The sequence below is a fragment of the Oryctolagus cuniculus genome, chromosome 7 (genome assembly GCF_964237555.1).
Source record: "Oryctolagus cuniculus chromosome 7, mOryCun1.1, whole genome shotgun sequence".
Taxonomy (NCBI): Eukaryota; Metazoa; Chordata; class Mammalia; order Lagomorpha; family Leporidae; genus Oryctolagus; species Oryctolagus cuniculus.
The window spans coordinates 2,340,512-2,356,783 of record NC_091438.1 but is presented as its reverse complement, the minus strand read 5'-3'; the positions used below and the strand labels follow the sequence as shown (position 1 = coordinate 2,356,783).

Here is a 16,272-nt window from a genome sequence, read left to right as displayed (position 1 = left end):
GGGCAGTAATGACTCCCAGAGACCCGGAGTTCCGCCCAGTTCCGCTCCCTGACACATGAGGAATTCTCTGTGTGTCTTCTGCAAGTGGTCAGAGAAGCCCAGGAAAAGTACCGGAGGCAATGTGCACAAATACCACTACTAAAACAACCCTGCACATAGTTCACATAAATGCATTTTTTAATTTAAAGAAAAAGAAAATTAGCAGTATCTGCAAGCAATTCAGATTAAATTTGTTTTTGTTCTGTGAATGAACTTTATTTTAATAACTTTGGACGCCTTGGATCCAGGGCTTTAAAAAAAAGAAGATATTATATATACACTCTGTTTGATTAATTGTATGATCTTAATGAAGTAGGTTTTTCTTGTATTTTGGTATTATTACATACCCAGTGTATAATTCCTTGCCCCCAACCCTTTCCAACTCTCATCTCCCATAAACTAAAGTAGACAAAAAGCACTGGTCTTTGAGAATTCTGTGGTGCTTGTGAAACAAAGAGGCAGTAATAGACCGAGTTATTAGAAAATGTGCAGCAAACCAACTTCTCTCGAAGCTCTTATTTCAAATTCCCCTTCCTGGATCACTAGCTTCATGAATATTTCTCTTATGATACTGAAAATTTTGAGTTTGGGAACATTGTATTTCTTGTTTCTGTTTATCAGATACTTAATAATTATCAGGTCCTTGATTTCCATACTGAAGATCCTTTGCATTAGTGTAATAGAAAGCCAATTGAGTGTTTGGATTGTATGGTTAGATTTAAGCAGAAATTGCTTCAAGGATGAACTAATTTACTAGCAGCAAAAATACACAGTTAGTGTATTGTCTTCATTGAGCTCATGGTTGGAAATTTGGAGCTGTGCTTTCTAAGTTAAACTTAGGTTGAAATCATAGAATGTTCAAAAACCAGAATAGTCATTCATATTTTAAAATTGTAACACTTGATTTGAATTTAAAATAAACAGAGGCACATTATTTCAGTGGATGTTTCTCTTGACTCTCAAAACGGAGAAGTATAAAATAAAAATCTTTATGCAGCGGAGCCTGTCGGGCCTGCAGAGAAATTTGGCAAACATGCACGGCCCGAGTCTTGCAATGAGATGTTACGAATTACTCAGCAGTCGCTTGTTGCTGCTCAGAGTCATTAGCATAATGGGTAGTAAGTACCTTGAAGTCCGTTTTCATAATCTTGGCTTTTCAGTATTGAGAAATTTCTTCATGAAAATGTTGAAAAGAGTAAGGAAGGATGTTTCTGTTATTTAATTCTGCTGCACATATTCTGATGCCAGGAGTCTATACTCAACTAAGCCCCCATGAAACATGTTTAGTGGGGGTTGTTTCATATTGTCACCCTCTCCATCCTTGTGTTTGCCTGATTGTTTCAGTTTCCTTTTCTGGATTATACTGCCAAATCAGAAAGCACTGGTTATGTAATAAGTTACTGCATTGCTTTGGTTGGGTAAAAGCAGAAGTTTGTATTTTGTTGTTTCTTATTTTCTTAACCCTTAACTCCTGCTGAGGTCATAACAGCCTCAGTCTAAGCTCTGTGTCCACCATACTGTTAACTGAAACAAATAGGGGGGTGGGAAGGGTAATACAGTCCTGCCATTGCCTACCAGTAGGAGAGTCCAAACAGAACACTCTTTTGAGTAGCGATTATTTAATTTGCCCAGTCAAGGCACCGTGTTAATATACTATTTCACATTGAATTTGATTATGCCCTACAGACCTGGCTGGTCAAGGATTTGATATACACATATTGGCTTGGGATTCGAGCTTTCTTTTTTATTTAAATAAAATTTTATATATATTATATATATACATATATACATAGCTATATCTGTATATATATTAGGTATGTTTTAAGGATTTCTTCGCATGAGCGCAGCTGTTGCGGTAAAATGACTGATTGGGAGGTAGAAGCACTGACTGAAGGTGAGGCATTTTCCAGTTGATATGTCCAGTTTCCTTGTTTAATGTACATTTGCCCTTTTTTTTTTGTCTTTTTTGATTTTTACTTAAAACCCTCCTGTATTTACATTTTAAATTCTTATTATTTATTGGGAGAAGGAAAGGAACTTTTGTGTGTCTCACGGAGTCCCAGGATTTTTCATTTCTCAGCATAAAAAATAACCTTAGTGGCCTCCAACCTTCTGTAGGCATGCTTAGGCAGATCTCAATTCTCCAGTGCCCATGGAGATAATTCCTACATTTCAGAAGGAATTGGTCCTTGTTGGAATTCAGAATGATTCTGGCTTTGGAAGATAATTTATGGCTATTAATGTTGAAGTCCAGAATAAAAATAAATCCCTACTTGGGGTGTCTGTTGACATCCCCAGTGACTCAGTTTCTGTTATTTTTGTTCTTCCTTCCTCAGACGCACTTCCTGCTTTTGCCATTTTGATTTTGTTGGCCATGGAGAGACAGAGATTGATTTACAGATTATTCCTATTCTGAACAAAACCAGAAAAACTAATGTTTGGATTTGATTTAAAATAGGTGTCTTTCTCATTGTCATGTATTTTCATTCGGTTTTTTATTTTTAAAGCCTCCTACATTGTAGCCTGAATTCCAGCTATCCCCTGTTAAAGTTCTGTTCTCCTGATGTCTGCCTGGGTAGAAAGGCAGGAGGATGGTATGCTGTCCTCCTGTGCCTGTAACCTGTACTTGGCACTGGTCATTCTGCCTAACCTAACAGAGTTTCTTGCAAGTTTCCTGATGACCTCCAGCAGGTTTAGTAATTCACAAAACCCCCTGCAGTGTGGGTTTCCCGGTCTCCTTTGCTCTGTGGTATACTTGGTATAGGACGAGCCCAGACGAATAAGTGGCCTGATCAGGCATAGCTGTTTGCCTCTTTAACTGCCTTTTTTTTTTTTTTTTTAATCAGAATCGGAAAGGCATTAATTTTTTGACTTTTTAATTTTATTTTTTCTTTATGGAACAGTTAAGAGATGAAGCCAATCATATAGGAAGTACAGTTTTTATGCTTTCTACTTATTAAAATATTAGTTTCTTCTGATGATGGCTTTGCTTTTCACTGAATTCAAAAGGAAGATTTAGACATTTTAAATGAACAGCTTTGAAAGGGTTAAGGTAGGAATAATAAGCATTGTATTCACTCTTATTTAGATAACAAAACCAAATTATTAGAGTGAGGGAATACAAAGTACTTTGACATATTCTTTTCAAGAAGTCTCTGAAAGGGATAGAAAATTGAAGATAAGACTTCTAGATTCAACTTCCTGGCATATTAAAAAAAAAAATTCTGATTAAAATAAAATATCCTTACTTGGATAATTTACTGAAGCTGAAGGGACCAAAGATACATTCTTTACTACTTTTCTATTTAAAAGTTAATTTGACATAGGTTTCTAGTAATCATATTCAAATTGTAAGACGCTGTTCCTAATGCCAACCACAGATGTTCAGCTATCCAGAGTGTATAAAACAGGATTGATACAGGTGATTCCCTTCTCCCATCTCATCTCACTTTCCCTCTCCTGTTCTTTCCATTTACTTACTCTTTTGCCTGAAAGATAAAATCGGCAGGATTCTCTTTTGCTACTTTGAATCTGTAACTCCATTAGACTCTATTGGTCTTAGGGTTGGAGGTCAGAGTGAGTTGTCTTCTCTGTTTTCCTGTCTCTTTTTCCATTCTGCAATCTCCCCTTGACTTACCCACTGTCCTCCCCAATCTGCAACAGTGACAGTTTGCTGCCTCAAAACAGAGCATTCAAATGAATTCGCTTAGCCAATAACTTCTATGAAGTTGCCTTTTCTAATGGTGTTATTACTCAGTGATGCACAAATGTGGTATTTGCCCTACTGGTAGGCAAACAAAGGTCTGATTAAGATTGGTAACCTGCTGTTTTCTTTAAAGGAGAGCCAAAGACTTGTGCTTTACTCTGTTTTGGTTTTGGGGAAAGTAATAGCCATTTTGATTTTGAAACCTTTTAGTATTTGTGAGTTGATTGTATTGTTTAAGTAGATTGATCCAAAGTTAACTGTTAAAGTTAGCTGACCTTATTAAATATAAAAGTAATGAAAATTCATCAGTTTCTCTTAAAAGTGAATGTCATCTTTTACAATACCGCAAGCGTCTCCCTGTGCAGCCTTTGAGGTCATCTTGTTAGGGACAGCATCCTCAGCGCTTTCATGTGTTTTCACTTGTGCCTGAAGTGTGATCCACCGTCACTGTGGTCAAGTCGTGTGTCTGGGTGTGAGAATTCTTGAGCATGTGACTGGTGAGAAATAATGAAATGTAGTAAGTACATGTTTGAATTGTATTCACATTCAGAGAAAAATACATTGTTTTCACTAAAGATTATCATTCAGTTTCTCTTACATACAAATGGTGATGGACAAAGGTCTCACTATCATTTTTCCACTTTGTTTTTACTCATTTAAAGAGTTAAGTAAAGGTTTCATGTATAAAGTGTATCTGCAAAAATCACTTGTCATGCTGTATATTTCATTAAAAGGAATGTCCTTGTCACTATTTAGGGGAAATTCATAACTTCTCTGGAAGTCAGCTACAGTTTGCTTAGACTTTACCGTAAAAAGTTTTCTTCCTCTGAGAAAAATATACCTGTTCTTTTAAGTGAAAATCAGAGCTACTTAGCTAAGAACAAATTTTACTTTCAGCCTTAGGGACTGCACAAGCACGTGGTGTGCTGCTGTCATCCTTTCACCTGCGTGCCCATTTTGCCAGTCCGCACCCATGCCGTTCTACCTTGAACAGCGATGACTTTCATATTTATTTGTTGCTTCACCTCAGCCTTGTGAAGTTGTCCTGCTGAAATGACTTACTGGGAGTTGTAGGTGGGTTGGAGTTAACGTGAAAATTTTTCTCCATTCAGCTATTCTGAGCTACTTCAAAAAGAGCTATTTTTGCAAAAAAAAAAAAAGTACTATTAACTTTAGTAAACAATTTAAGATCTGGATCTTTACGATCTATTTCTGTGATAGAGATTGTTCACATATCATAGATTCTAGTTGATAATACTAGCTGTAATGTTAATAAAAGAAACCATTCCCCTCAGGAAAGGAGAGATGTTTGCATGCTGAGTGTTCCCGGTAAACGCTCTCAGTGCTGCACTGAATGAGTGGGTAAAGTGCCACTGAAATCCTGGTGATAAAGGGACTTAGCTCACTGCTATGCTGGAATCTCTGGACTTAGCTGACACTGAGTTTCCCCTAAACTTTATCCCTGAGCAAAACATCCCTATTGTAGTAGCCCTTATTTTCATAAGGCACAATAGTTGAAAAGGAAGAACTTACACCTCAAGACTATATTGTGTCCAAAATGTATACTTAGAAAAACTCAATCCTGTGGAATTTGTCATCCTAATGTATACTAGATAAGGTGACTTATTTTCTTATATTGAGGTCTCCCTGTTTCTGGTTGGATTTTACTTGGTTTTGCCTTTGGCTTAAGTTTTTTTTTTCTTGCCTCTAAGCAGAGCTCACAAGTCTTTGGCATCCATTGTAGGTTGTATGCTCAGAGTCATCTTATAACTGGAAACTGTCAGGTGGTCCTCCTCCCCTGCATGAAAGCTTCGAGAAAAAGTTGGAAAGAAACTGCTTTGTGGATAATAAGTTGCCTGTTTTGTTTTGGTTTTGCTGGATTTTTAAAAACCACCATTTTTCAGTGTAATCTCACTCCATTAATTGGCTGCCATTCTAACAATTATAGTTGAACCACCTTATAAAAAAATCCCTCGGATTTAAAGGCATTTGAAGTGTTTATCATTTTGACATGCTCTGTTCACCTAAGACACTGTCCTGAGAGCTGTTTTTTCTGTGTGTTTTGTTGCCTAAATTTTCATACTTAGCCCTTCTTTATCCTTTTCCTCTTCCCATCTCTGGGAATAAAAAGAAATTTGAAAAAAATTTTCCCCCATTTAATTCATTGCTCCATGGGTCTCATTATCTTACTTGATTATGGATCTGTGATTTGGGGGAACATGAGCAATGGAAAAATGAATTGAAGTAAGGAATTAAACCTTTTACCCACTCAAACATTTTCCAGTTGTGAGATTCCTCTTTGTGTGTGTGGTCTCGCCTTGTCACCCCCCCCCCCCCCGTGTCCTTTTCCATGTCTGTGGTCAGTTTGGTCTTTCAGGCTCATACCAGTCTCCCCGAGACATTCTGCAGTCATTATCACCTTTTTGGGTGGATTTTATTTTGTTTTATTTTGTGGGTTTTTTAAAGTAATTTTTTGAATTGATGCATATTTGCTTGAGATAGAGCTTGTGTAATTTACCAATCGTATTGATTGTACGTGATTGTGCCCTGCAGAGGTATATTTAACAAGACAGAAACAATCCAGATTGAGAGGAGCCCATGAGATTGGAGTCAGCTTCACACAGAACTGATACCTCCTGTTCTTATGAAGCAATGCTAGACAGAATACCATTGTTTGAAAGTTTTCCTGCATTTCTGTTTTTCTTATTGCTTCAGCTTCCTGTTCTTTCTTGTCTGTCTGTACCTGCTCATTCAGAAATTTAAAAATATTGAGCCTTAAAGTTACAGCTTATTTTTAAATCGCTGAATTTTGTGTGAAAGTTTGCATTTTTCAAATGCTTCCAACTTCTTAAAAGGCGAGGACAGGTAATGGGTTGGAATTTCACAAGCTGTGAATAACTCCTTAGCATCTGGTGAACTGTGAAATCTTATTTGAAGGCTTTTTCTCCAAAAAGTTCTTCTGGAATCAAAAAAAGAACCTTGTTTAAAAGAATGAACCACTTTCCTCTCTTAAAATCTTTAATATTTCCAATTTGACACAGTCTTCAAAAAAGTAAAGTGGGGGAGGGGAAGAAATAGCAGTCGGAAGACGTTTAGGGCAACAGAATTCTGGGTTTGAATAAAATAGATGTTCCACTCGTTGCAGATTTTGAGAGGGTTAGGGCCGTCTTTTTCTGTTTTGTATTATTTGTGTGCGTGTCATTGATAGCAGAGATGCCACACTTTGTGTAGAATGCTGTCTCTCTCTCTTACCTTGGAAACTGGCTCCGCCTGTGCTGCTCCGTTAGTGGTCAAGGCTCCCGTGAGTGGCAGATGAAAGGGTTTACTCTAACAGGAGGAGGAGGTGACCCGCCTTTGGAGTGTATACATATGGGAGTGTCTGCAAGGTCTGTACCTGCTTTCTGTCAGCATTTACATTAAATGACAAGTTAACGAGGAAATTGTGTAGTCTCGTTTTGTCACTGTGTCTGTGCCATCTTACTCTGATCTGGGGATTATTTTCTCACACCTTTTATGGAGTTTTTTCTGCACAAGCAAATACACACTTATAGTGACCAAATTTGTGTGGAGAACATGGGAATTCGTCTAATCTTAAATTCTTTCATTTTTTATATCATGACTGCACATTAGGAATGAAGATGGTGGCTCTGAGATACTGAGGGTCAGTATTTAGTGACATTCCAAGGCTAACACCCAGTGTCTTGGTTTTTTGTGACTTCTCTTAAAAAGAACCATCTTCATGCTTAAACAAAACAGTCTTGCTCTGAATCTCTTCCTGATGTAAAATATTTTTAAAACAATGTATTGTTTGAGAGGCAGAGTGTCACAGAGGGGAAGAGATCTTCCATCTGCTGGTTTGCTCCCCAAATGCCCCTAGAGCCAAGGCTGTGCCAGCCTGCAGCCTGGAGGCAGGAGCTCCGTTTGAGTCTCCCGTGTGGGTGGCAGGAACCCAAGGTCATAGGCCATGCTGCTGCTGCCTTCCCAGATGCAATGGCAGGAAGCTGGATCAGAAGCAGAGTAGCCAGCATGGACATGCCGGTATGGGATGGGGGTCGCAGCCAGTGGCTTAACCTGTTCCACAGTGCCTGTCCCCAGATATATTTTGGCTTTCCATTCTCACTGATTTTTAATTGTCCTGAAACCCTCAACCATTAGTCATTCCTGGCATAAATGTTAAATCCCTGGCCTGTTAGAGATTGTAGATTAGCCAACAGTTCCATTATATGATAAGAAGGAAAGGAAGGGAAGAGACACATCTAGATGAAGAGAAAATTAAGAATGGGCAAATATTACAGTGCAGCATGTGGACTTGTTGAATCCTGATTCCAACAAATCAAATAGACTTGTTTTGGTACAATCAGAGAAACTTGATTAAGCACTGGGTATTGCATAGTAAATACTAAATATTCAGTGTTTAATCACCAAGGAATGATGTTTTTGTTATGTGTGATAATAGCAACATCCATATTTTTTAAAGATGCTCACTTACAATGACTGGAATTTTCTTCATGACTGAAATATTTTAGATGAAAATAATACACGTTGTCGATGAAAGTTACCTGTTCCTAACAACAATTAGCAATTAGGTGTCCACTGTTCCTATATTTGCCCTTGAGAGAAGGGGCCCTAGTAAAGAAGGTGGTGGAGGCGGGAGAGGTAGTGTTTTTGGGAAGCGGTTTAAGCCGCTGCCTGTGATGCCAGTTTTCTTTTTTTTTTTTTTTTTTTTTTTTTTTTTTTTGACAGGCAGAGTGGACAGTGAGAGAGAGAGAGACAGAGAGAAAGGTCTTCCTTTTTGCCGTTGGTTCACCCTCCAATGGCCGCCGCGGCCGGCGCGCTGCGGCCGGCGCACCACGCTGATCCGATGGCAGGAGCCAGGAGCCAAGTGCTTTTCCTGGTCTCCCATGGGGTGCAGGGCCCAAGCACCTGGGCCATCCTCCACTGTACTCCCTGGCCACAGCAGAGGGCTGGCCTGGAAGAGGGGCAACCGGGACAGAATCCGGAGCCCCGACCGGGACTAGAACCCGGTGTGCCGGCGCCGCTAGGCGGAGGATTAGCCTAGTGAGCCGCGGCGCCGGCCCTGTGATGCCAGTTTTGATTCCCAGCTGCTCCACTTCCCATCCAGCTCCCTGCTAATGGACTGGGAAGAGCAGCAGAAGATGACTCAAGTGTTTTGACCCCTGCCACCCATGTGGGAGACCTGGAAGAAGCTCCTGGCTTGTAGCTTGGGACTGCCTGGCCCAACCCAGGCCATTGCAGTCATCTGGAGAGTGACCCAGTGAATGAAGGACCCTCCCTCTCCTTCTCTAACTCTGACTTTCAAATACAAACAAATTCTAAAAAAGGTTCAGAGGATATGAGAGATAGTAACTGCTATAGCCATTCATGAATAATTACAAAATCTAAAGTAGGAATTCCAGAAACAGACCTGTTTTACTACTACCTGGGCCCAGTGCTTCCCCCAAATAGGGTTTGCCTTAACTTGCATAAACTAATGAATTTGGTTTTTGTGTGCATTAGTGCTTCAATCACAGTAACCGACAATCTTCAGTTGGTAAATCCATTTGCTTTCCAACATGGTGTCTCATTCAGTGAATGGCTGCCACCACTGGAACACCTAGGATATAAAAAGTGAGCTTAACTGATACTGAACAGCCACTATGGTATTTTACTGAAGTAACTTGAATAGGGACACAAAGAAATACTGATTACCCTCAAGGAGCTCATGACAGATTTTTTTTTTTTTTTAAGAATTATTTATTTGAAAAACAGAGTGGCAGAGAAAGCTCTTCCATCCGCTGGTTCACTCCTCATGGCTGCAACGGCCAGAGCTGGGCAGATCTGAAGCCAGGCGCTTCTAGGTCGCCCGTGCGGGTGCAGGGGCCCAAGGATTTGGGCCATCTTCTGTTGCTTTCCCAGGCCACAGCAGAGAGCTGGATTGGAAGTGGAACAGCCGGGACTAGAACTGGCGCCCATCTGGGATGCCAGCACTGCAGGCGACAGCTTTACCTGCTATGCCACAGCGCTGGCCACAGCACTGTACAGTTTTAAAAGCAGTCAATAATAAATGACAAAACACTAAATAGAATTCCCAAAGTATCACTCAACCATGTTGTACTCAGAAGAACAAGGAGCTGTGAGCCTGCACAAGGAAGACTTAATGTGCCTGGCTGCTCATGTGTTCCTGAAGAAATGGTGAAGGTAAGACGAAGAATTGTGGGGCTGGCACTGTGGCGTAGCGGGTGAAGCTGCCGCCTGTAGTGCCAGCATCCCATATTGACGCTGGTTCGAGTCCCAGCTGCATCCAGCTCTCTGCTGTGGCTGGGGAAGGCAGTAGAAGCTGGCCCAAGTTCTTGGACCCCTATACACGCTTGGGAGACCCAGAGGAGGTTTCTGGCTCCTGGCTTCAGATCGGCACAGCTCCAGTCATTGCAGCCATTTGGGGAGTGAACCAGCCGATAGAAGACTCTCTCTCTCTCTCTCTCTCTCTCTCTCTCTCTCTCTCTCTCTCTCTCTCTCTCTCCTTCTGTGTAACTCTCTCAAGTAAATAAATACATTTTTAAAAAAGAAAGAATTGCGAGAGAGGGAGGAGAGATGGGATGCTGGGAGACAAGAGCCTGCTGGTCAGAGGAAGAGGATGTGTGAACTCTTGGGGAAGGAAACCTGAGCTGTGGAAATTGGGTGGGCACTGAACCTAGAGCAGAGGGAGTGAGACAGTGGTTTGAGATGAAGCACAGCAGATCCTGGAGGCCTGTAGACAGTGCTAAAGTGTTTGGGAATACAAGGAGCCAAATCTATGTCTCTATTAATTTCTTTGATAGCTTTCAAGTCTACTTCTCAAAATTGAATATGCATCAATTTACCTGAGACTTATCTTTTTTCCCAAATTTATTTATTTTCACTTTATTTGAAAGGTGTAGACAAAGAGATTTCCATAGATGGGTTCACTCCCAAAATGCCCACAATTAGCCAGGCCCAGGCCAAAGCCAGGAGTCCAGAATGAAGTCTGAGCTTCCCCTGTGGAGGCAGGGACCCAAGTGAAGTGGGGCAGGTGGGGGTTATTTTTATTCCAGGTCCTTCGCATTCTTAGAGAAGTATTTTCAGTACAGACACGTAAACGGTGCACAAGGTGATAAAGTGTATTTAAAAGACGAGAAAGCAAACACGCATGGAGTGGAGTGGGCCAGAGAGTCACACCTCAGCACCTCCCCTAGTCTTGGTCTTAGAGGCAGGGCACTAACCTGGGAGTTTACGACACCTCCACGTGGAACCTAACACACACATGTACATGGTGACTCCTCCCCAGGTCTGGGATGAAAGGAGGCATCCTGCGGAAGGGGCTGCTTGTCATTTGTAACTTCCAGCGTTGTTGGCCTCAGCTAGCTTATCCCACACCACAGGTACCTCCCATGGTGTGCATTTAGCAGGAAGCTGAACCACGAGAGGAGTAGCCAGGACTCAAACCAGGCACTCTCACGCATTCCAAGCAGCAGTGTAGCCATTGTGCCAAATGCCTGCACCCCACTTGGTGCTCTTATTAAAGTGCAGGTGGGGCGCGAGGGAATGTAAGATGGCCAGTGCTGTTTGACCAAAGAGCACACTTTGAGTTAGTAAGGTTCTGTGTGATAGGCAGTTTCAAAAGTGAGAAAGATCCTGTCTCTGCTTTTAGTGAAGTGAATGAGATATTAAGAAATAGTTAGCACTAGGTGGAGACTTGAAAAATATAAGGCTGAGGAGCAAGGTACCCAGGAAGTTTTTATATCAAGAGTTGAACTTGAAAGGTGCACGTGAGAAAGTGAGGTATGGAAGGCCCAGAGGAGCGTGCGAGATACACATGCAGTCATGGAAGAACTTGACTCTGGAACCAGCATGATGGCAAAGAGAGGTAAGCTGCTACCTTCAAAGCTGACATCCCATATGGAAGCCAGTTCAGGTCCCAGCTGCACCTGGGAAAGCAACAAAAGATGGCCTTACTGCTTGGGCCTCTGCCCCCAACATGGGAGACCCAGATGGAGTTCTGGGCTCCTGGCTTCAGCCCGGCCCAGTCCTGGATGTTGGGGCTGTTTGGGGAGTGAACCAGCAGAGGGAAGACCTCTCGCGCTAACTCTCCCTTTCAAATACAATAAATATTTTTTTAAAAAAAGGAAAGAATGTGACCCTTCTATTCAACTTGAAGCAGTCGAGTATAGGTTCAAAAGCTAAGAAGCGTGATGGTCATACTGCATTATTTAGGTTTCATCCTTTAGCAACTAGAAACAGTAAAGATCTGAAGTCAGGGAGTGATGTGATTATCCTGGTTTGAAGTGGCTTAGGGCCTGACGAAGAAAGCCCAGTTAAGTGTGTCACGGTAGACTTAATAAGGGCCCAAACCAGGAGGAGCACGGGGATGAAGAAGGGGAGAATTTCTGAGACTGGTGAGTTTAGGGTTAACTTAAGAGCAGATGGTACAAGCACGGTTACCCGCACCCACATCAACGTGAGCTTCACCAAGACTGCTCCTCGCTTCCTTCGACCATTATGTCTGTTCCTGCATCACCACTCAGCGGTTACCATCACCTCATCCTCTCAAGTCCAGAAAATGCTAATTATGGTAGAAAAGGTGTCGCTTACCTGACAGCAGGGTAGGGAACCTGATGAACACCCAGACCTAGGGCATGGCCTGGCCTGCTTCCCTGGAGTGCGCCACCTGCTTCTCCACCCTTTGAGCAGCTCAAGGGTCTTGTCATCAGCACCCTTCCCTGGTTAGCGCAACTGCCACAGTCGCTCAGGATTCCAGCCCTGAAGCTAGCTTCTGTTTGAAGTTAGAACAACTTGTCCCCAAGTATCCTGTGTTGATTTTCAGCCCTGGTCATGTAGCAAGGCCCTCAAACCAGCTGTATGTCCCCAGTGGAGTAGCCGCCCTGCTGCATTCATCCCTGGACCCTTACTGTCACCTCACTCCTCAAGTGGACTTGCTACGATTCTGCTAGGCAGCCTTGGGAAACATGGGTAAAGAAGCACCAGTCACATAACTGATCTGGACACGTCAAAAACACACTCTTGGCTATATCTCTACCAAAAGTTTCTTACTACTGCTTTTGGATTGGTCCCTACCATCCCCTGTTTCACCAGGGAAATTTCTTCCACCACTTCTGCCTCTGTTTTCCGTCTTCTACTTTTTTTTTTTTTTTAACCACCTACACCTTCCTGCACCGTGTAGAAGCAATGAGCTTTAACCCCATGTAACCCTGTCTTGCTCAACCCCCAAAAAATATCCTTGCACAGTGTTTCTGTTCACATGAGGTGTCTATTCCCATTAGGTAAGTGAGCATTACCGTACTTGATATCTTAACTTTCCATTTGGGAGGGATCTAAAGTATTTCCTGTTACTAAGTCAGCAAACCCACTTAGGATCTGGCTTTCTTCAAACACAAATGTTTACGGAGTACCTGGTACATCAAGGCCAGTGCTGTGTGCTTTGAACATGTTCAATAAATATTTGCTATTTTGATGTGGTTTCCCTGAAACCAAAACTGAACTTTCTGGCAGTTTTGAGGATTTAGACAAATTGCAATGAGAAACTTTGAGAGTCTTAGCTAAAAGCTGCCAAATAATAATGCAGGATTCTATTTTTATAAACTTCATTTCACCTTAATTTAATTGTCATAACCACTGGAAACAGGAGATTGGAGACTGTTTTTGTGCTTTGATGGTTTGCCAAATTTCCACAGAAGGTTAAGCCTTGAGTTACTCAGTAACCGCAGCAGGAACTGGGCCCCGCTGTTTGACCCTTGCCAAGGTCTTCCTCTTGGGTCCAAAGGAAAGAAGAGCCCCAGGACAACAGGGATTGGCGGAGGGCCAGCTAAATTACCTGCTGGTAGGAGTTACTATGAGACTAGGACAAGGTTCTGGGAGGAGGAGTTTTATTACTGACCTGAAGGAAGTACTACGAATGAGGGTGCTCAAATGCCCCGTTACTTCCAGAGCTCACAACCTACCTCCTCTCATACAGCAAGGCGCAGTGGGACTCTACCAGCTCCTTCCAGGCTTGTTTTCATGCAGAAGGGGAAAATGCCACAGAAAAAACAATGTTTACCTGATAGAATTTCTTAGGAAATCTGCCTCTAGTTCCAGAAATGATTCCATGAAGAACTTAGAGCAATAGACACACACAAACCATCACTAAAACACTCCCCAGAAGAACACTGATGGTGCCAACGTTGTGCAGCAGGTAAAGCCAGTCTGTGACATCAGCAGTCCTTACGGGTGCCAGCTGGAGGCCTGGCTGCCCCGAATCCGATCCGGTCCTGCTCACGTGCCTGTGAAGGCAGCAGAGGATGGCTGTTAGGGCTCCTGACACCTACGTGGGACACCACGATGGAGCTCCTGGCTCGTACTTTGGCCTGGCCCAACACTGGCCATTGCGGCCATTTGGGGAGTTCCCCAGGGGATGGGAAAATCTCTGTTTCTTCCTCTCTCTGTAACTCTGCCTTTCAAATAGATATTTTTAAAAATAGCATGTGTGTGTGTGTGTGTGTGTATGTGTATACAGTCACAAATTAATTTGCCCAACACAGATTCTTTTCCTAATCCAATCAAATATGAACCAAGGGGGCCTGGCGCTGTCACACAGCGGGTGAAGTCCCCTCCTATGGCAACAGCAGCCCATATGAGCACTGGTTCAAGTCCCGGCTGCTCTACTTCTGGTACAGCTCCCTGCTAACGCTCCTGGGAAAGCAGCAGAGGGCCTGGAAAAGCTCCTGGCTCCTGCCTTCAGCCTGGCCCAGCCCCAGCTGTTTCAAGCATCTGGGGAGTAAACCAGCGGATGGAAGATCTTTCTCTCTGTAACTCTGACTTTCAAATAAATACTAAAAAAATTTTTTTGTTTGTTTTTGTTATAAATCAATGGCTCCCAAAGTATCTGCCAGGGACCCTGGGAGAGCTCAAGAAACCTTCAGTAAAAACTGGAAACTATTTTGAAGGGCGGGCATGGGGCCATCATTGTGGCACAGCCGTTAGGCCTCTACCTGAGACCCCAGCCTCCCACGTGAGTGCCATTTTGAGTCCCTGCTGACGTGCCTGGGAAAGCAGTGGGAGACGGCTCCAGCGCTTGGATGGAGTTCCTGGCTCCTGTGTCCAACTTGGCCCAGCCCCACCTATTGAGAGCATTTGCGGAATGAACCAGTAGATGAAAGATCTCTATGCCTCTCCACCCCTGCAACTGCCTTTCAAGTAAATAAAAAAGACATTAACGGGCTGGCATTCAGCCTCGTGGCTAAGACTCCCCACACTTTGTAGCACATCTGGAGACCTGGGTTTGGTTCCCAGCTCTTCTTCCTGCTATCAGAGACACTCGGAGAGGGAAGAGGGGAGCAGTGGTGAGGGCTCGAGCATGCGGGTTCCTGCCATCCATGTGGGAGATCCAGATTGAGTTACTGGCTCCTGGCTTTGGTCCATTTGGAAAGTGAACCAGTGGATGCAGCTTGCTCCCTCCCTCTCAATTTTTTTCAAAACCTTTCATTTTAATTTTTTTTAAAGATTTATGTATTTACTTGAAAGACAGAGTTACACACACACACACACACAGAGAGAGAGAGAGAGGGAGGGAGGGAGGGGGAGAGAGGTCTTCTACTGCTTTCCCAGGCCATAGCAGAGAGCTGGATCGGAAGAGGAGCAGCCGGGACTAGAACCAGCGCCCATATGGGATGCCAGAGCCCCAGGTCAGGGCGTCAACCCACTGAGCCACAGCACCGGCCCAATTAATTCTTTATTTTTAAGATTTATTTATTTGAAAGGCAGAGTTACAGGAAGGATATATCTACGATCTACTCGTTCATTCTGCAAATGGCTGCAACAGCCAAGAGCCTGGAATTCCATCTGGGAGCTCCCATGTGGGTGGCAGAGGCCCAAGCACTGAAGCCATCTTCCCAGGAATAGTAGCAGGGAGCTGGATCAGAGTGGAGCAACTAGGACTCTAACTGGCACTAATATGTCACAAGTGGTGGCTTAACCTGCTATACCACAATGGCAGTCCCAAAACTATTTTAATTGTACTAATGATATTTAAATGTTGTTTGACAAGACTATATAAATGGATTTTGATACCAAGAAGTTTGAAACTACAGCTATAAAAACAAAGGGATGATTGGGAAAATTAGAATAAGGTTCATAGATTTGAAAATAGTATTATATTTTAAGGCCGGCGCCGCAGCTCACTAGGCTAATCCTCCACCTAGCGGCACCGGCACACCGGGTTCTAGTCCCGGTCGGGGCGCCGGATTCTGTCCTGGTTGCCCCTCTTCCAGGCCAGCTCTCTGCTGTGGCCCGGGAGGGCAGTGGAGGATGGCCCAAGTGCTTGGGCCCTGCACCCCATGGGAGACCAGGAGAAGTACCTGGTTCCTGCCATCGAATCAGCGCGGTGCGCCGGCCCCGGCAGCCATTGGAGGGTGAACCAACGGCAAAAGGAAGACCTTTCTCTCTGTCTCTCTCTCTCTCTCTCTCACTGTCCACTCTGCCTGTCAAAAAATAATAAAAAAAGACTGAAGGGTACG

General features: G+C 43.2%; 2 protein-coding genes across 2 annotated transcripts in view; one reads left to right on the top strand and one right to left on the bottom strand.

The window, feature by feature from the left end:
- RC3H1 (ring finger and CCCH-type domains 1) overlaps nt 1–7,185 on the top strand; it is a 64,583-nt gene extending 57,398 nt beyond the window's left edge. Inside the window, 1 exon segment of the mRNA XM_051856942.2 lies at nt 3–7,185. Coding sequence (XP_051712902.1) covers nt 3–52 — 50 coding nt within the window. The 3' untranslated portion in view covers nt 53–7,185.
- Nucleotides 7,186–13,920: 6,735 nt separating this feature from the next.
- The window catches only part of ZBTB37 (zinc finger and BTB domain containing 37), a 53,567-nt gene continuing 51,215 nt past the window's right edge, over nt 13,921–16,272 (bottom strand). The window contains exon 5 of the mRNA XM_051856947.2: nt 13,921–14,040. Within this exon, the coding sequence (XP_051712907.1) occupies nt 13,972–14,040 (69 nt within the window). The 3' untranslated portion in view covers nt 13,921–13,971. The remainder of the gene's footprint in view (nt 14,041–16,272) is intronic.